General features: G+C 41.1%; 1 protein-coding gene across 1 annotated transcript in view; it reads left to right on the top strand.

Moving 5' to 3' along the window:
- The first annotated feature begins 402 nt into the window (after nucleotides 1–402).
- Nucleotides 403–19252, top strand: part of ARID4A (AT-rich interaction domain 4A) — a 48773-nt gene continuing 29923 nt past the window's right edge. The window contains exons 1-9 of the mRNA XM_058025871.1: nucleotides 403–478; nucleotides 1096–1157; nucleotides 2340–2450; nucleotides 4800–4865; nucleotides 5785–5875; nucleotides 15633–15712; nucleotides 15815–15909; nucleotides 16470–16602; nucleotides 17977–18056. Of these exons, the coding sequence (XP_057881854.1) occupies nucleotides 1152–1157; nucleotides 2340–2450; nucleotides 4800–4865; nucleotides 5785–5875; nucleotides 15633–15712; nucleotides 15815–15909; nucleotides 16470–16602; nucleotides 17977–18056 (662 nt within the window). The 5' untranslated portion in view covers nucleotides 403–478; nucleotides 1096–1151. The remainder of the gene's footprint in view (nucleotides 479–1095; nucleotides 1158–2339; nucleotides 2451–4799; nucleotides 4866–5784; nucleotides 5876–15632; nucleotides 15713–15814; nucleotides 15910–16469; nucleotides 16603–17976; nucleotides 18057–19252) is intronic.

Raw genomic sequence — 19252 nt, 5'->3', positions numbered from 1 at the left:
CCCGCGGCCTAAAATGGGAAAGAGCCGCGCACAAAATGGCGCCTGCGACGCTGCGGCCGCCGCGCCTGCGCGCCGCTCGCGCCGGCTCCGCCCCCACCGCCGCGTCCCGCCCCCTCGCCGTCCTTCCCCCTCCCTCCCGCCCGTCCCGCCCCGAGCCAATCGCATCGCGCCGTTCCCCTTCCGGTCCCCGCCGCCGGCCAATCCCGTGCTCCCGGGCCCGCGCCGCCACCCAATGGGGGTGCTGTCCGCGGCGGCCCAATGCGCGCGGGGCGCCGGGGCGGCGGCCAATGGGAGCGGCCCCGCTCCCGCCGCTTGTTTATTGGGGCTCGCGCTGCGGCGCGGGGCGGGTCCGCGCGCGCGGGGGGGGGAGGGGGGCGGGAGAGAGGGGGGGCGGAGCGGGGGCCGCGCTCAGCCGGGGCCGCCGCCGTCTGCGGAGGGGCCCGGGCGGCGCGGGGGCTGCGGAACGAGGAGTTCGCAGGTAGGAAGGGACGCGCGAGGAGGAGGAGGAGGAAGGAGAGAAGGAGGAAGAGGAGGCGGTGGTGGCGGCGGAGTTGCGGCTGCCGCGCCGCCGTCCCGGGGGAGGGGACGCGAAGCGGCTCCGGGAGCTGCGCTTTTAAACCCCCCCCGCCCCCCCTCCCCCGCCCTGTGGGAGCGCACGGGCGCGCGCGCCGCCCCCCTCACGGAGCGGGACCCCCGGGACCGGGACCCCCCAACTCTGTCCCGGTATCCCCGGGATCGGCCCCCGCGCTCCTTGGGCCGGGGGGCTGCGGCGCTGCCCCGGGGGGCGGGAGGCACAAGTCCCGGGAGGAGGAGGGGGCCCGGCGGGGCCGCGGAAAGTTGAGAGGGGGCCGGGGCGGGTGGGGGGCGGCGGCCCCTGAGCCCCGCGGAGCAAATGGCGACGTGACACACACCGAGCGCGGGGCCGCCCGGCGGGAAGCGGCGGCCGCGCTCCCTCGGCGCGGCCGGGACGGGCGGCGGCTCCTTCCCTCCGTCCGTCCCTCCCTCCCTTCGCCGAGCCTTGCCCGGGCTCCCCCCGCCGCCCCTCGCGGGGAGCCCCGCGCTCAGCCCTCAGCCTCCCCCGCTGTTGTTTTGCAGTGTTGCCCGTGCGAGGAGAAGTCCCGGAGCTGGAATCGCTCGCATAACCCTGAAAGATGAAGGTAGGCGGCTCCGGCGGGAGCGGGGATCGCCGCCCTGCTCGCCCGCCGCTCCGGAGATTTCATTTTTAATCGCTCTCCGTCTGGGCACGGCAGCAGCGGGAGAACGCGGGGTTCGCTGCGTGCTGTGAGCGCTGCTCCTGCTCCCCGGCGAGGTGCCGGTGATTTAAAGCTCTCACCGCCGTGCAGGAGCGCTCGGAACACCCTCATCGCCTCTGAGTTGTTGTTGTCCTTCGGGCTCCCGTCTTTAAACGCTTCCTGTATCAGCAGCTGCTATGGCAAGTTTGCAAAACCACAGCTTTTGTCCCGCCTTTGCTGTTGCCGGTTTGCTCAGTACAAAGGCTCAACAATTGCAGTATAATTTACAAAACTTTTCCTTTTCCCTTCAGAGTTGAATGAAATAATCAAGTTATAAAAAAAGCCCTGTCCATATCCCATTTTATTTTAGATTCTGCACCCATTTCCTGTCTTTTCAATGTGGTTATTTTGTCCTTGTTTATCGGTTGCAATGAGCACAGTAAAGTGAAATGTTGAGTACGAAAGTTCAGGTTAAGGAAAACGTGAGGAATATTTCTCTTTAAAAACGCACTGGCAATTAAGTTTTAATAAAGGCATTCCAGGAAAGAAAAATAATTGTTAATAGCTGTTTGAAAGATTGCAACAGATTTCTCTAGAGGTCTCCTTTTAGTCACCAGCAAAGAAATCCTATATATAGAATGTTATAGACTTAATTGTAAGTGTTGGGATGACACCAATCTCAAACGTTTTAAATAATCTGTGTCATTGGATTGCTTATAGCTGAAAAAATACAGCTGTCTGTTGCCTTTTTGTACAAGTAGTTGAGTTAATAGTTGCTCCTTTACTTTGTTGCCCTTTTTATAAGCAGTCTTCAGCATCAATGTGAATATCCTCAAAAACATTTCTGGGAGAGGCTGGCAATGAATTGACAGGAGGTGTGTGTCAACATCAGTGACAAACCAAAACTTCCTGTAACTTGTTTGTTGGGTTTTTTTTTTTCCTCTCCCTTTTGAAGAACTCTGTGCTGGCAATCTCTAGGACAGACAGTTTATCAATTAAAAAGTCAACAGGTCTAAAAGCCTAGGTGGAAAACGAAATAAACAACGATGCAGCTGTAAGTTTAAGCAAGAGCTGAAGTTTGTTTTTGTGTCTTTTGTTCCCCTGCAGGCAGCAGATGAGCCTGCCTACCTGACAGTGGGGACTGATGTCAGTGCCAAGTACCGAGGTGCCTTCTGTGAGGCAAAGATCAAGACGGTGAAGAGGCTTGTGAAAGTCAAGGTGAGTGTCTGAGACTGCTGCTGCTTTTGGTGAAACATTGTGCTGAAAGGAGTTCCTACTCCTGAAGATTAGAAAATGTTCATCACTTCACTGTATGAATTTTAAACACTTAAATATGTGTTTTTTCATATTTTGTTTTTTTTTTCATTCAGAATGAGTTTTTTTGGGTTTTTTTGGCCTCATTTTGTTATTTTTATTTGGTTTTTTTATTATATTTTTTAGTGGGATGCTGGAACAAAAATGAGCATTCTTGCTTCTTTTTTCCTGACTGCATTTGTCTTCTGTTTTTGAATGCATCAGTTTCCCAGCAATAAGTTTTCATGTCACAAATACAGGATTATGGCTTTACATGAATAATAAGGAATAAGAGCAACCTCTTCAGAAGCAAAAGTTCCATTTCATTCCAGCTGGCACTCTCACTTTTACAATTTGGAACTGAAAAGGCAATGCAAAAATAAGTTAACAGCAAGAGAATTGGCAATAATTTGTTTCTTAGGCCAGGTTTTAGCAATGCCTAGGGTAATATTTGAGTTTTGAGCATCTTTATTCAGCTCTAGAGCAGCTTGATTCTAAAGCAGCGTGCCCTGGCTGTAGCTGAGTATTTGTGCATGGATAGTATTGGCACATAATATTCATTCACATTTGCAGGGCTTTTGGAAAAACAAACAAAGGCAAAGTTGTCATTTTGGTGTTGTAATACTGTTGTAAATGCCACTATGTGACAATAAGAATAAAACATTGTTAAATGCAAGTTAAAACTGAAAGTAAATACAGAAGTTGTTGTTATTCTTTGTCTTGTTAAAGTCTTCCTACTTCCTACTTTAGTGCCTGCTGTCCAAGATATGTAAATAAGTCCTTAGTGACCCAAAATCCCCAAGAATTGAGGTGAAAGCTGCTTTTTGTAACCATACATCCAAGCTTTTCTGTGCTTTAATGCCTAAATCAAGTAGAACAATCCTCAGCCTCTTCAGTTACATATATAGATCATATCACTTTATCAGAGTGCTTTTCATCAATAGAAAAAAGTGTAATTCAGATCCTGGAGTCTTTTGCTTGTTCTTAATAAGTACTTGGGGGAACTTGTGGTGTTCTTTGAAATGTGTGTTAATGAGAAGCTCTGTAGGAAGCAGTGTGCAGGTCTGACAAGCTTCATTTTGTCTGCATCTTTGGTCTGGTAGAGTATTTAGCTGTTAATAGGTAGGAATTGCTTTTTCTCATTAGAATCAGGTGCTTTATTGCTCCATGATAAGATTTGGAATTACACCAGGCTGCTGGGACTTGGTGGAAATTCCTGTCACTGCCTCTCAGTTCTGTTATAACAATAGGAGTTTTAACAAGCTGAGCCTGATACTGTCATTAAGATGTGTAGGCACACCCTGGCATGCTTGCCAAGAGTGCAAAAAGTCCAAAACATCCCCTGGCCTTTTCCTGAGCAGCAGCACAACCTGTATTCATCCCTCTGCCTTTTTATTTTAAATTTTGTATCAGCATTGAGTGCTTTTTGAACCTGAATGTGTGTTAATACTGCTGCTGCTTTGGCATGCCACTGGTGTTGTGTTTATAAATACAGTACAGTGGAGTCTGTGCTTGCAGGATCATTGGGGGAGCCAGAAAACTGAACATCACTATCAAAGCAAACTTCTGGAGCTTTTGCTTCCTGAAAACAAATAGAAATTTTGGATTTTTGAAAATTAAACTGCATAGGATGATGTTAACTCTGTTTCCTCACTGTTCCCCTCTAGAATGTAGGATTTTTAAAGGCAGAAGCAAAGTTTACTTACACTGTAACTAATCCTTTTTTTCATCAGGTGGGTGGTGTTCCACATCTTTGGCATAAAAAGTTGCTCAAGGTGGCAGAAATGCTGTTATCATGGCCAGTTTGGTGATTTTTTGATACATTCTTAATAAAGAGAGGTTTTTATTTTGGTTGTAGTTTAGTATTGAAAGTGTTGTCAGTGAAATGCTACAGTTGAATCAGAGAGAAAAAAAAAAAAAAACAAACCTGCTTAATCTGATCTGGAAGCCCAGTTCCAGGTTTGCCCTGGATTGTGTCAAATTCTAAACTCACCTAAAAATGTATTTTCTTTTTTTCTTTCCTTTGGAATGACTGGCATTTGATTTGCCCTGTTTTTTAATTGTGATGTTTCAGATTAAAAATTAAATGTGATACTTGGGGCTTTGTGTCAGTAAAATTAGCCATGCCAAGTGTTTTCTGTTGAGTAACATTTGAATCTAATTGATAATCTTAATGTGGATAATAAGATTTTTTTTATATATACACACATTTTCTTGTGTTTTTTGTTTATTAAAAATCAGATGTATATTAAAAAGTTGATGAATATTTTTCAGGTGGTGTTGAAGGGGGATAACTCAACTCAGTTAGTGCAAGATGACCAAGTGAAAGGACCTCTAAGAGTATGTATATTGCATGCTTTCTTTTGGTAATCACATAAATGTCCTAAAAAACTCTTAAATGTTGAAGTTGTTTAGGTGGGTACCTGTTCTTCAGGATTGAAATCAACAGAAGGAGACTTATCACTTTAGATTAGATGGGTTCTGAGGATTTAGTCTTAATTTTTGTAGCTGTTTATGCTTCTCTGTGTTGTGTACTTGATGCACAGTTTTGCCTGCACAGGAATTTTTGTATCTTCTCATAAAATACAAAACTTCCTATAAATAATGAAACCTTGAAACTTCTCAGAAGTAATTAACATCTTGAGTGCCAAGCCATGTTCATGCCCATTAGACAAGAGTAAATGCAATTACTCAGTGCTTTAGAATAGTTGATATATTTTACATAAAAAGGTGTTTGTATTTTCATTTTATGTAACAGTTGTGTGCTAAAATGCAGAGCTGTGTCATGAGCACTGAATGCAAATAGAGTTCTCCAGAGAAGGTCATCTTGTATTTGTCTTTTCTGTGTTGCTCCTGCAGGAGCACCAAGGCTGCTACTGAAATTCTCATCTAGCTGACATTAGAACTGTGTTTAAAGTATAAGAAATACTGCTAATTGAATGATTATCACTAATGAATTAATGACTTCGGATATTTGTTTTCTATTGGCTTTTTATTTCTTGAGATGATGAAATCATGCTGAATTAGATGTTCTGAGTTTCTCAGTGCTTTGGTGTCTGCTTGTAGTTCAGCCTTCCTGCTGAAGGACCTTTGTTCTTACCTGTAACTAAACAGGTCTTACAATAACTAAACTTTCAAAGCAGCACTTAACTAAATGGAGTCTTTACAAGCAAATCTGCCTTGCTGGGAGGGTCAATGTGTTTTTATCAATTTTCTGAGTGTGAGATTCCAGGTAACCTTGAGCTGCTCCTTGTTGCAGGTTGGAGCAATGGTTGAGACCAAGATGCCTGATGGATCTTTTCAGGAAGCAGTTATCAGCAAGCTGACAGATGCCAGCTGGTACACTGTGGGTGAGTGGCCACGTTTCATTTATGGGCTGTAATCTTTGAACAATGTATTTCTAATTACAGGTAACAATGTCAGTAATTTACATCTTGTTTTGCATAATCTCAGATAGTTTTTGGAGGGGACTTTTTTAAAACTTGTCCACATCTTGATTCCTTTTCCATTTCAAGCAGGATAATGATTAATTGTTGTTCAGGGAGGCTTTTGCACAGATAATTGCAGGGCTGAATAGTAAAGTTTTGTTTGATACAATGTACCTGTAATGATAGAGGTAGCACTCAGTGAAATTCAGAACCATTTGTGCAGATTTTAAGACATAAACCTTGTAAAATCATTCTTCCAGCTGAAAATCTGTGGCATGAAATAAAGGCCTGAAATATATGAGCCTCCTTGCATTGTATGCAAGCTTGTACACAAGGAAAACAGGGATAGAAGACAGAATCTATTTCTTTTTAAGAGAAGAATCACATACCACACAATAAAAGAGGAGACATTCATTTATAGTGTGAATAGCTGTTTCCTTTAATGTAATTTTTGAATAATGATCTAAAGAAAAATAGAAAACTACTTTTCTCCTCATGTTGGAGGCTCACGTGGTGTTAAGTGGTTGAAATAGAAAGTTCAGAATGCAGGGTCAGCGAAATGTCAGTGTTGAACAAGAATCCATTGTAAGACAAGTTTCCTTATTTTCAATAATTCTGATCTCCAGGTTTTTCTGAAACAGCTTTAAGAACAGAATGACAAAACTCAGGGACATTCAAGTATTAGTACAGAAGCAAATATAAAAGAACAATATTTGAATCAGAGGGCTTTGCAAGCACCCATCCTTTCTTTGCACAACTTTTTACAGCACTGGAGCCTTCTGTTCCCTCATAGCTGCCTAGAAGGAACATGCTCCTGTTAATTGTCCTGTGCATGCTGCTCTTGGGCATTGCTGTGGAGATTAGGACTTGTAAATTTAAACTCTGTGTTTCTCATTAGCTGCCTTGGGTACCAAATCTATTCAGCTTTACTTCATATTCTTCCATCCTCTCTTGAGGAGTCCTCTGTCCCATGAACTCTTAATCATTTTGGTTCATTACCCCCTTTTTAAGATTTAAATAAGCTGTTTTCAGTAATTCAGCATTTCCTTTGCAGTAGGTGAGGTTCTGTTGTCTTTGGTGGGATCAGGATAAAGCTCTGCAGATAATTTGGAAGGATTTATTGCTTTATGATTATTATTGTTAGTGAGTGCTTTAACTCTAAGCTGGTTGACAAAGCTCACTGTTCTTTGCCTTTTTCTTCAGGATTATAACATTGCTGTAAAATTGTAGTGGATGTCAGGTCAGGGAGGAAGGGCAGGATTATTTTGGAGTGCAGAAGATTTAAAATCTGCATAATTTAGTACTGTGATGTGACATACTCAAGGTACAACACTGGACCTTTAACTTCTCTGTATAGATTTTCAGAGGTTCACCATTCTGTTACAGAAGTGATAAGAAACACAGTCTTGCACAATTTCATGGTTTATGAGTTAACATTTTAATTGTAGAACTCCCAGCTGATTTCAATTTTCAAGTAGCACTTTCAGCTAATTCTGTTTGAATTTGGGCCAGAAGACATTTGGCTTCTTACATTTGACATGTGAACTTTAAATCCCTTGTTTGGGGCATGAGTTTTGTCACTGTTTTCTTTTTTTTTTCTTTTTTGCTTTCTTTTTTTTTCCCTTTTCTTTTGAGCAGTGCATTTCTGCCAAAAAATCTTTACTTGATGAGCAGGAAATGTGAACAGTGAATAAATGCTCTGCCCTGTATTAATGGATTGTTGTTTATATTTAACAACTTGTTGAACTCTCCCCAGTTATGTAAGAGAGAAATCATGCATGCCATGATTTTTACTTCACACATTTATTTAAGTGCTGTTCCTCAGAAATTTGAACAAATGGATTAATTAACTTCTGTAATTTTCTTTCCCCAGATAATATTTTTGACAGACAGAATGGAGAAAATAAAATACATTTTCCATATGCAAATATGTTATGGCTGCTAGGATTTTGTAAAAGTTTAGAGCTCAGGGGGGATTTAAGTAATTTTATGGTAAATGAACATGCAGAGCTGTTACATGGTGCTTTAACTGTGAGAATACAATTGTAATTGTTGGGTTTAGATCTTAGGAACATTTCTGTTAGTTCTGTGTGCAGAGTTGCTGTTGGAGTTGGAAGCACAGGTAACACTGGCCAGAGTAAGCAGATCATCAGTTTTGCATCATGGTTCTTCAGCAGTTAAAACTGGGAAGGTGTTCTAGGTTGAGTACAGGAATATTGACATGTGAAAAATAAGCTTCATCTTCAGCCTGCTGCTTCCATTGTGTCTTTGCAGAAAGTTTTGGATAGACATGAGGTGGATATTTATTGTGCTAAAGCAAACAGTTGAGTTGGTTGCTGGTGGCTGTGCTGCTCCACAGCCTCCCTGACTGCACAGCTGAGAGGAAAGTGGATTAACCAGAGTCCAGGTGTACAGGGTGCCTCCCTGAACATTTTGAGATGGAAAGCACAAGGGAAAGCTTGTATTTCAGTAGTTTGTGCATTTCCCTTACTATTTATTCTCTGTTATCTAACATCTCTTTCTCAGTGGTGTGAAAGCAAACTGATCTCTGGCTAGTGAAACCAGGAATACATCCAGGCAAACATTTTCAGAGTATTAAGTAGAGATGTGTAAAAAATGCCAAAACAAACTGCCTGCATGTTTAGTGAGAAGTGATGATGTTCACTTTTGCATATCAGTTTCTCTGTTTCATGTAGGGATGTAAAGGAGAAAAGGCACCTGAAACAACTTTGCTTTGGTCAATAAATGGAGCCAGTGGCAGTGCTGAGCTTGCTATAATGGGCTGCTTTGCCACCCCTGCAATGCAGGAGCCACAGTGATGATCAGTTTGTGTATTTCAACATTATCTCCTGGCTATTAATGGTGCTCATGTACCCAGAATAAACAAGGCTTTCTTTTTATTGTAGCTTCAACAGAATCACTTTTTTATCTCTTTTTATATGACAATGATGTTAATCTAGCCATGTAGCCCTCTTGGACAGTTCAGCTGTGATTTGGAAGTACTTCTGAAGTTACCTTTGAAATTCAGTTTTGCAGTATAAGCAGGTAGAGAGGCAAAAGCTGCTTGGAGTGGAAGTTTAGAAGTGTCTGGGAAATGTCACTGCACAAGGCACTCCTCAAATCCAAAGTGATGTGACACTAATAGGGGTTTAAGTTCTTTGGTTAACAAATGGCTCAGTTGGACCTGGTGATTTTACTAAGTGATTCAATGATTTGATGATGCTTTTCTTTAGAATGCAGTTATCTAAAGTGAACTTCTTTAATTTACAAATTACAAAGTGCTGCATTGATGCTTTTGAAGTGCTGAATATATTGTTAGGTGATAATTGCATAGAACTAGAATGGTCTGTCAGATCTGCTTTAGCTGAACAAGGTTTGAATTACAGTTTACTGAGTGTACCATCCACCTGATTCTCTGTTAACTTGTAAAATGCTTCAGGTGAATCCTGAAATAATGTCTGAAATGACTGACAAAGAAACCACAACCTGGACCACACCTTACAAAGTGCATTGTTGTATTTTCCTTCTCTCACACTCTGCCTGGAGTCTTACAAGCATTACCAGAATTTCAGAAAACAAATCCTTATGTGGATGTTCTTTGAGGAAACACTTTTGTATTACTTCTGCACAGACCTAGAAGTGATGTAATACATATATATGAGTAAGAAACAGGATTTCATTTGAGCAAGCATCCAGGAGTTGCTGTTGGAGTGGCCTGGTTTGCCCCATGTCATCTCTCCTTTGAGAAAGCTCAGGTCAGTGATCTGGGTGTGCTTAGGTCTCTTTTTATTATGTAATATAATTTCTACAACTTTATACAAGTTTAAACCAAAACAGATCAAATACATTGAGCCTTGTATTTTACTAGGTAGACTAATGGAAATGTGTTTCTGAAGAAAGAAAAAAAAACATTTATGAACTTCCAGTAATGTTTCTTGTGAAATGAGTGGGAAATAGGAGAGGGAAACAGTGAGAAGTCTTGGCAGTTTTTTTGCTGTCAGATTTCAGGATTTTATGTACTGCTTAGAGTGAAAGGAATGTGATCCCTTACTCTTTGAGACTTTTGCCTTTCAGGCACTCCTGAGGCACCTCAGTGAGCCCACAGCTCTGCTGGTGGCAGTTTCCAGGGAAGGCTGAGTTAAGTGTGTGTGAGCAGAGTTGGAGACCTGGGTGCTTGTTCTGGGTATGAAGTGGAGTCACCCCCAGCTGCATCACTTCACAGTACTGTGGTGGTGAGGTCATGGAAATTAAAGATAATGAAGATTTGGTTTTAGTCACCTTGCATGTTTCATGGATTTTGAAAATTCCAGTTCATAATACTGAGGATATTTATCAGCAAATGAGCCAACATTGATGTCCCAGGACTTTAGGAGCAGGGTTGCTAACAGGAGCTATTTTATAGTCACATTTTCCTATTTTTAAAGAAGTTTTCTTCTGATGCTTTGTGGAGATATTTATGCTAAGAGGAAGAATAGGCTTGGTCCTGGGTGCAGTGCAGCTGTGAGCTCTTACTGCAGGGGTGCTGGGAGCTCTGAGTGCCCCCACAGCTGGCTCCATCCATGGCACAGAGCTGTTGGTTTGTCCTGTCCTGTGCTTGTGCCAGGCCCTGGCCATGGCTGCAGGGCTGGTCTGACCAGTTCCCAGCATCCTGCTGAGGCCCACGTGGCACCAGCATCATCTCTGGGCTGTGCATGTGTCACCAGGAATCCACAACCACAGGTGTGTGCCTCCACTGGGCTGCTGTTGTCCACCACCATGACCCACCACAAATGATTCTTTTTAAAATTTGCTTGTGTGGATTTTGAGGAAACCCTGTATTGTCCAGAGCCCTTCCATGGGATGTGTTTTCAGGTGCACCTGTGGCTCATAAAAATGCTGCAGTAACTCTGTTGGTTGCTCTCTGGAGAATCTAGAAAAAAGCACTTGGTGTTGTGTTTACTCATGTTTAGGGAACAGGTGTGTAGATAAGCAAGATTTTGTAGTGAAAAAAATTAGTATTTTAACAGTAGAACCTTGTTACAAATCAACTGGATCTAAGCTTTGCTTTTGAAATCACCTTTGTTACTATGTGAACTGAGTGTTGAAAATATCTTAAAATTGTGTACAAACAATACTCTAGGGAAAGCAAGGAGGTAGATTTTTTCTCTCATCTCTTTATGTGTAACAATAGTAAGATCAACATTTCAGAAAAAGCAGTTTCAGGCAGCAGGCTTTTGTTTGTGAGGTGATGGTTTTCTATGAGCAGCCTCAAAGGTCACTCAAACTTCCCTGTTTTCTGGGATATTTCAAATATATTTTTGTAAGAGGAACTTGAGCTCACTTAAAAGAATTTAAAAATATGAAATGTGAGTTGTGTGGTGTCTCAGTGGCACAGTACAGTGCAGTACTTGCTCTTAAACCCTTTTGCAGTGATGGATTAGTGGTACAGCCCTTGTCTACAAGGACATTTAACAGGCCCTGCACAGCTCCTGGTACTTTCTATATTGTTTCCACAGCTGAACCCAAAATATCTGCAAAATCTGCACACGTTAGTCAAGACATTCCTAGACAGCATCTCTTGTAGTTCATAAATTGCTGCTTTGCCAGGCAGCCAGTGAGAATAATTCAGTGTGCACAGTGACACTGAGCAGCTTTAATTTGTGGTATGTACTTTCATTTCATTGTCTTGGTGACTTAGAAGTTTCTCAATGGGTTGGGAAACGAGACCAAATTGTTTCCTTGCAGTGTAGAATCTGACCTCTCTTGGTTTGGGTAGCAGCACTAACACAGCTTGTTGGATTTGAAGCTTGCAAGATGCAGCCTTGAGGGTTGTTTTCCCTGTGCACTTGTGTGTCACAGGATTGTCACAGACACTGCCTTGTCCTGGTGACACTGGTGGCTCTGTGGAAGTCATCTCATAACTGCCATGAGGATGTTCTCTCTGGAGTTCTGCTCTCTTCTCCTTTTTCTGTCTGTTTTTTTTTTTCCCTTAAATCTATTTATAATATAGCTATATATATACTTCTAAACAAGATGTAGTCAAAGTGTTCTGTAGTATTTTGTGACAAGCTTCTTCACAGTTCCTAAAAATGATTTTGATTAGTTGACTGGTTAATATTATGTATTTAAATACATGAAAACTTGAGACAGGAGAAAAAAACTTGAGACAGCCCTATTGTAAAGCCAGGGTCAGTGGATTTTTGCTGATGGTGTGCATAAGTCTGCTGTAGACAGGAAATGGAAGATACCAGCTCATCAATAGTGAGTTTAAAGATGCATTTTGAGGCACTGAACTTGTAGTAAATTTTTTTGTTTTAATTCTTGCAAAGTGTTGTATTGATCACCAGTGGGAAGTTTGTTTTTATTTTTCTGTCCTAGATGAGGGTTGTGTAGATTTCCACAAACAGAAAAAACCCAATTCTGTTTCTTTCCTGTTATTGCAGACAAGGTCAAGATGCAGCAAAATTCAGAAAAATTCCATTTTATTGTCGCTGTTTCAATATGCTCTGTATGGAACATATTGAACTCAGTTCTTGGGACTAGACCAAGCATTATGGCAGAGACTGTTCCTCCAGGTTGTGCTGCTTACTCATCTCTTTCCCCTTCTGTCAGTGTTCCTCATTAAGGAACGTGTTTGGAGGAAAGGGCTCTGCCCGGCAGAAATGTCACTTTTCTCCCTTCCTTCCCAGGATGCTCCCTTGGCTGTTCTGCAGTTCCTGGCTAGTTTGTATCCTTCCCTTCCCTTCCCTTCCCTTCCCTTCCCTTCCCTTCCCTTCCCTTCCCTTCCCTTCCCTTCCCTTCCCTTCCCTTCCCTTCCCTTCCCTTCCCTTCCCTTCCCTTCCCTTCCCTTCCCTTCCCTTCCCTTCCCTTCCCTTCCCTTCCCTTCCCTTCCCTTCCCTTCCCTTCCCTTCCCTTCCCTTCCCTTCCCTTCCCTTCCCTTCCCTTCCCTTCCCTTCCCTTCCCTTCCCTTCCCTTCCCTTCCCTTCCCTTCCCTTCCCTTCCCTTCCCTTCCCTTCCCTTCCCTTCCCTTCCCTTCCCTTCCCTTCCCTTCCCTTCCCTTCCCTTCCCTTCCCTTCCCTTCCCTTCCCTTCCCTTCCCTTCCCTTCCCTTCCCTTCCCTTCCCTTCCCTTCCCTTCCTTCCCTTCCCTTCCCTTCCCTTCCCTTCCCTTCCCTTCCCTTCCCTTCCCTTCCCTTCCCTTCCCTTCCCTTCCCTTCCCTTCCCTTCCCTTCCCTTCTTTCCCCTGCCCACTGGGAGATGAGGCAATGGGGGGACCTCAAGGGCTTCTGCTTTTTCACCCCTGTTTTTTTTGGAAGGACAGGACAGAAATTTCCTCTTTAGAGATGAGAATGGTGACACTGTAAACACATCCTTTGGTGACTTCACTGTGTCTGTGTGCATGGGGAGATGTCTCCTTGTCTTCTGTTCCTGTTTCCTGCCCTCTCCCTGCTCAGTAAATCTTCCTTATAAAGCACAACCTTTAGGATTTTTGCTTTTGAAGAATTTGGAGTTGGAGCAATAACCTGTTGAAGGAATGAAGAACATTAATTTGAAAGTTTTTAGTTTGTTGGTTGAAGGCATTTTAGCTAGAGTCAAACAACTTTGCTTCTGGATGAGATTAAAAAGAGGAATGAATTTGCAGCTTAGAGTGTATTAAGTTCTTGTGACACGACTGTTATCACAGCTTCAAAATATCTCATAGCCAAAAACTGTGCCATCTGCCTTACTGCTCATATTTACAGAATCCTTCATGTTTGATACTGTGCCTTGGACAGGCATTTCCCTAAATCCTCCAGGGCTGGCATTAAAGAGTCACTCACAGGGTGACATGGATATGAGCAGTACTTTGGTGTAGCAGATTTTTTTGTAGAAGAGTGAGATGGAAACCACAAGGCCTATTTAGTTTAGAAAATGCTTGTATTTTTAAAGGTGCTGAGTTTATCAGTGGGAGTTTCTGGTTGCCCTTTCAGTCAGGCACAGTCAAGTGTTTTCCCTAGAGGAGAAGCAAGTTTGAAGTAGCTACAATTATAAAATACTTCAAGCATCATGATTAATTGGAGAGACTCCTTACTTGGCTCCACCTTAGTAACTCAAATAATTGCTATTTTTGTATGACAAATGGTGCTATCCTTTCTCTATTGAAACTTATTAAAGTGATCACTTATGTAGATAAGGAAATCTTTCTTTTTATGCTGTTCTTTTATACTTTGTTTTTCTGCAAGGATGTTTTGCTCTAAGTTCTGCAGCCATGCTGGCAGTTGCAGGTGCTTTGTACATGTCCACAGCATAAATTGTTACTCTTGATTGTCATAATTTCCTGTGTGTCTTAATTTAAGTGTATTTTACTGAGGGTATTTTACTTAACCTTCAGTATTTATAACATTTAATCTTTTAAGGAGGAAAAACTGAATATGTCATCTGCTTTATGAACAGTTTATTCGCTTTATCCCTCGACTCTCTAGCTTTAAATAAAGAGGTAGAGCTTCCAATTTTGGAGTTAATAAATAAAAAGAAGCAGTTTGGTTTTATTGTCAAGTATTAGGTTCTATTTGCTTTATTCAATCAAGTTACTTGTTGCCAGTCACCAGCCATTAGTGCCCTAAAGTGATTATTCTTGAAAATTTAGTAGTTTGATATTTTTGGAGGGGGAAAAGTGAATTGTTTTGTGTGTAGAAGTGTTCTGAGCCATTAAGATAATTCAGTGTGGAGCATATGGAGCATACCACAGCAGTATTTACTCTGAAGATGGAGGAACCTTAAAGCTTATCTTATCCAGCTTAATTAATTTTATAAGTATGCCAAAATTACCATACTGCTATGCACAGCACTTGAAACTTTCTTTCACTAGTGCACAAAGCCTGTTTCAAGTAGTTTAAATATAGAGAATTGTTCTGTTCTGCACTTTGACCCCATACAAATAAAGTGGGACCTTGCTGGGATTCCAGCCTGCAGCCACCTGGGCCCTGCTCTTTGCAGTCAGGGGGAATTGGGAACTTTGCTTTTTTTCTCTTCAGGGACATTTTCCTGAAGAGGTTTTCTCTCAACTGAAGAGTAGATCTTTCTCAGCAAAGCTTGCAGTTGCCTCATGGTGTTCTATCCTTCTGCTGTATATTGATGGAAATTGATGGAACTTCCTATTCACACAACAGGATGTGTCCTAAATATTCCTTATCAAGTGTCAGACCTGGAATTGCAGCTTTCCAGTATCTTGATCTGTTTGTAAGATGGCTTTGATAGTGTAGCAGAAACTTGTTTTTCTTTCCATTGATCTTTCTGTGGGATTGCTCATAGCAAGAGGAGAAGTAAAAAGTACCATATCTATTCAATGATGATAAGTAAGGAAGAAATGTATAGGGTGGAAAAAAATCCACAAAACCAAACAAACCCCAGAGATTGCTAGATGATAGTAACTGGTGTGCACCAGGCCTGTGGTTTGAAATGTGCAGTTGTATTGATAAGAGGAATGTCTGAATTACACTGAGACTTGCATCCAAAGCCTTGCTTGGTCCTGGCTTGAATCTCTGTGAAAATCTATTCCAAGACTCAATCCTGAATACTGACTTTCCTTTTGCTTGTGGACTAAAGAAGTAAATTAGGCTTGAAAGTGATGTTTTAGAGGATGTTCTTGATTGTGGGATAAGCAGCAGATTGGGACTGAGATCTGATCAGTTTGTGCTGATGCTTTTCTTGGCTTGCCCCTAGTTTTTGATGACGGTGATGAAAGGACCTTGAGACGAACTTCGTTATGCTTGAAGGGAGAAAGGCACTTTGCAGAAAGTGAGGTAAGGCAGTGGTGGGCATGGAATAAAAAGAAATAGTTAATTAATATATTTTTTTATAACAAGATATTGCAAACCATTGTTGTTTCCCCCTTTTCTGTGCAGACGCTTGATCAACTGCCACTAACCAATCCAGAGCACTTTGGAACTCCAGTTATTGGGAAGAAATCAAATAGAGGGAGAAGATCTTCTCTTCCTGTGTGAGTTTTGGGAGTGTTCTGCTTTTCCTTTAGTGTTCTTTGCTAAAACTGAAGCAGTCCCAGTGAGTGAATGCTCTGGAACCTGAATTTTGTGCACAGCTGATGGACATGGTCATATGCTGGCAATATTGTGAAATTGAAGGGTTTTTTTCCTGTAGTATCCTTAAGAACATTTCTGCTTCTTTCATCTAAGAGGAAATGTAAGATTTTTTTAACCTTCTTGATATTAAACACAGTAAAAAAAAGTACTTTTTAATTTTTGGGGTGGAGAGCATTTTTCTCTGTTTCATGTCTGTGCAATAAAAACCTGAGTCATGTCTCCAATTCTAACATGATGCTGTTGTAAAATACTGCTACTTAGAAAGAATTCCTATAAAATTCCTCTTACTGAATAAGTGCACTTAATATTTAAGTGTATTTCAAGTAATTTCAGCTCTTAAAATCATAACTTGTTTTTGAAGCTTTGCAAAATAGGAAGAAAAATCTCTTTGTAAGCTCTTTTGGTTTCCAAGTAGTAACTTCAGACAAACTTTAAAATATTCTACATTTTGATAATTCAGTACTGAAGATGAAAAGGAAGAAGAAAGTAGTGAAGAAGAGGATGAAGATAAGAGGCGCCTCAACGATGAATTGCTTGGCAAGGTTGTGAGTGTGACTTGTAATGCAGAGAAGGCAGACTGGTACCCAGCTTTGGTGAGTTCCTTCTGCAGCAAAGCTGTGAATGCAGTCAGGCTAAGCTCTACTCCCATGCTGGCTAAAAATACAAGTGTTTGCAGTATCTCTGAAGAGTAGGAAAGCAGAGATTAACATTTATGTCTGAGTTGGTTTCGTGGCATTCAAGTGTTTTGGAACTGCATATAAAATGATCAGTGTGTAATGATACTTTTCTTCTAAAAATAAAGTATGTTAGGACTTGCACTCCCAGGCAATTTAAGAGGATCTAGATTTATGAATTTTAATTGTAATGGGATTTGAATTTTTTTTAATGTAATTGTCTTTTTCCCTAGACTTTCACTTTTATGAAATACTGATTTCTTTGATGCTTGCATTTCACTGGTCAGTTACTCTAGGAGCAGATGTTGGTGCTTATTTTTATTTGACTGCCTATAAATGATACAGCTGTTCATTGCCACTGCTGAAATTAAATATACATTAAATAAATCCAAGTTCAAGTAGACCTGTATTGTGAAGGCAGAGACTTTGCATCTTATTGATACACACAAAAAGTTTACATGTGCATATTAAAAGTTGCTTTCAGTAGAAAACTTCTTGCTGTTTTCAGAAATGATGTAATGTAGAGTAAACAGCTGACACTGCCTTATCCATCTGTATGTACCTCAATTTAAAAAGTGGTATTTTACATGTTCTGGCTGTAGCTCCTTTTAGTAATGACAGATTTTTATTTAACATGGTTCTGAACTGGTGGGTCAAGTATTTGGAGGTCATATATTTGCATTTAACATTTTCTGCTTTTATATGTTCTAGAGCAAAACAAACTTGTTCTGTTTGTGGTAATACAAATACTGCAAATGTATTTTTATCAATTGCTTTAGACCTAGAGATGATACTGGTGTGGAAGGATGTGGTGGATTCACAGTGGTTTATATTATCCACACCTCAATAAATAAAACAAACCAAAAAACCAACTTCAGTCTCAGTTTAAATGCCAAAAAATCAGAAGCTAGTATTAAATAAGTGAGTTTGTGACTTTTTAAATAGATGCTTTTAAAAAATTTTGTGTGAACAAGAACTAAAAAAGCAGAGTGAATGAACAGGATCCTGTGATGTGACCTCAGCAGATTAGTTTCCAAAGGAAATTTTAGACTTTTTTGGCTTGTACAGAACAAGTTAATAGCTTGGGGCAAATTGCTTCTTGAAATGTGTTGTTGTTGTTGGCCTTAGTAGTATAAATGGAAGTAGGTTTGTTTATCCAGTACTGGAAATATAATTGAAGAAACAGCAAACAGCAGTTTATATTTCTTTCCTTTCAAGATCAGGTGTTTGTTTGTTTGCTTTTGGTGTGTAGTTTGTTTTCTTTATAAAGGAATGTTTTATTTGGCTCCTCAGGTGGTGTCACCGAGCTGCAATGACGATGTCACCGTGAAGAAGGACCAGTGTTTGGTTCGATCCTTTGCAGATTCCAAATTGTAAGTGACAGCTCACTTTGCTGAGATATCTGTGGGGGGAAACTGGGAAACTCAGCACATATTGCTCCTGGAGATGTTATTTCTTCCAAAAGGAGAGGGTGCATTTTTCTGTAATGCTGGATGGACACATTTGGCATTCACAGTCTGTTTCCCGCTGACTCCCTCTGTGCTTCCTCATCCTTCTTTCCATTGTGTGTAACAAGAATTCATTGAATCAAGAAAGTTTCTGGTGCATCTTCATGTAAAAATATCAACAAGTTAGAGTGTAAACACCTGGGTGTTCTTCCTTTTTTTTTTTTTTTTTACATAATTTCTATCCTTTAAGGTGAGTTTTGGTTTAAATTATTTCCCTTACTGCTTTAAATTAACTTCTTTATGGTGTCAGTTGTAGTAGTTTGGGAATCTGCTTCATTACTTCTAGTGCCCAGATGTCCATAGCTGTTTAGATGCTTCATAAGGGTTTAATCTACTTTTTTTTTAAATAGGAAAGAGAATTTTAAAAGAATTGCTAATCAAAATGTTTACAGAATCTAAATCATATTCCTTCAAAAAGAAAGAAAAGTCCTGTTAGTCCATCCTCCACTCCAGAGGGAAGAAGGAGGAGAGAGAGACAAAGATGTGTTTTACATAATGAACTGTGTATTCATAAGAGCATGAAGGCTGCTTTGGGGTTTTTTAAAGGCTGCTCCCCTTTATTTCTCTTCATTGTTATTGCATTGCATCTGTGGTAACACATTGTAACTAAAACTTCCTTGCCAAAGGCCACCAGTAACCCTCTTTCTTTCAAAGGGAGCAGTTTTTGACTTTTGATAGTCATGATTTTGAGTAGGTTATTTAGTGGATTACTGAAATGTACTTCAAGTACCTGAAGATTTGGTTCATTTTGGCCTCTTCATGTGGATATATCATCAGCCTTCTGGATAAGCCTGGCTCTGTGCTGAAGGTTAAATGTTACTGGTAAAACACCTTGATCTGCTCTGTCTGATTTATTTTTTCTCCCCTTAGCCTAATAGCTTTAACTGCAGAAAATGGCAGCCTCTGATTCGTGAAGTTTTACTCCAGATTTTCTGAAATAATGAAAAAAGGGAAAAAATGTGTTAGTCTAACTCACTTGTCAGGCTCTCCCTGCATTTTGGTTGGGATTTCTCTTGTAACTCAGTGACTGGATATCCAGTATGACTTTGGAACAGAGCAAC

Source organism: Melospiza georgiana, chromosome 6 (assembly GCF_028018845.1).
Source record: "Melospiza georgiana isolate bMelGeo1 chromosome 6, bMelGeo1.pri, whole genome shotgun sequence".
Classification (NCBI taxonomy): domain Eukaryota; kingdom Metazoa; phylum Chordata; class Aves; order Passeriformes; family Passerellidae; genus Melospiza; species Melospiza georgiana.
This window is presented reverse-complemented; position numbering and strand designations above follow the sequence as displayed.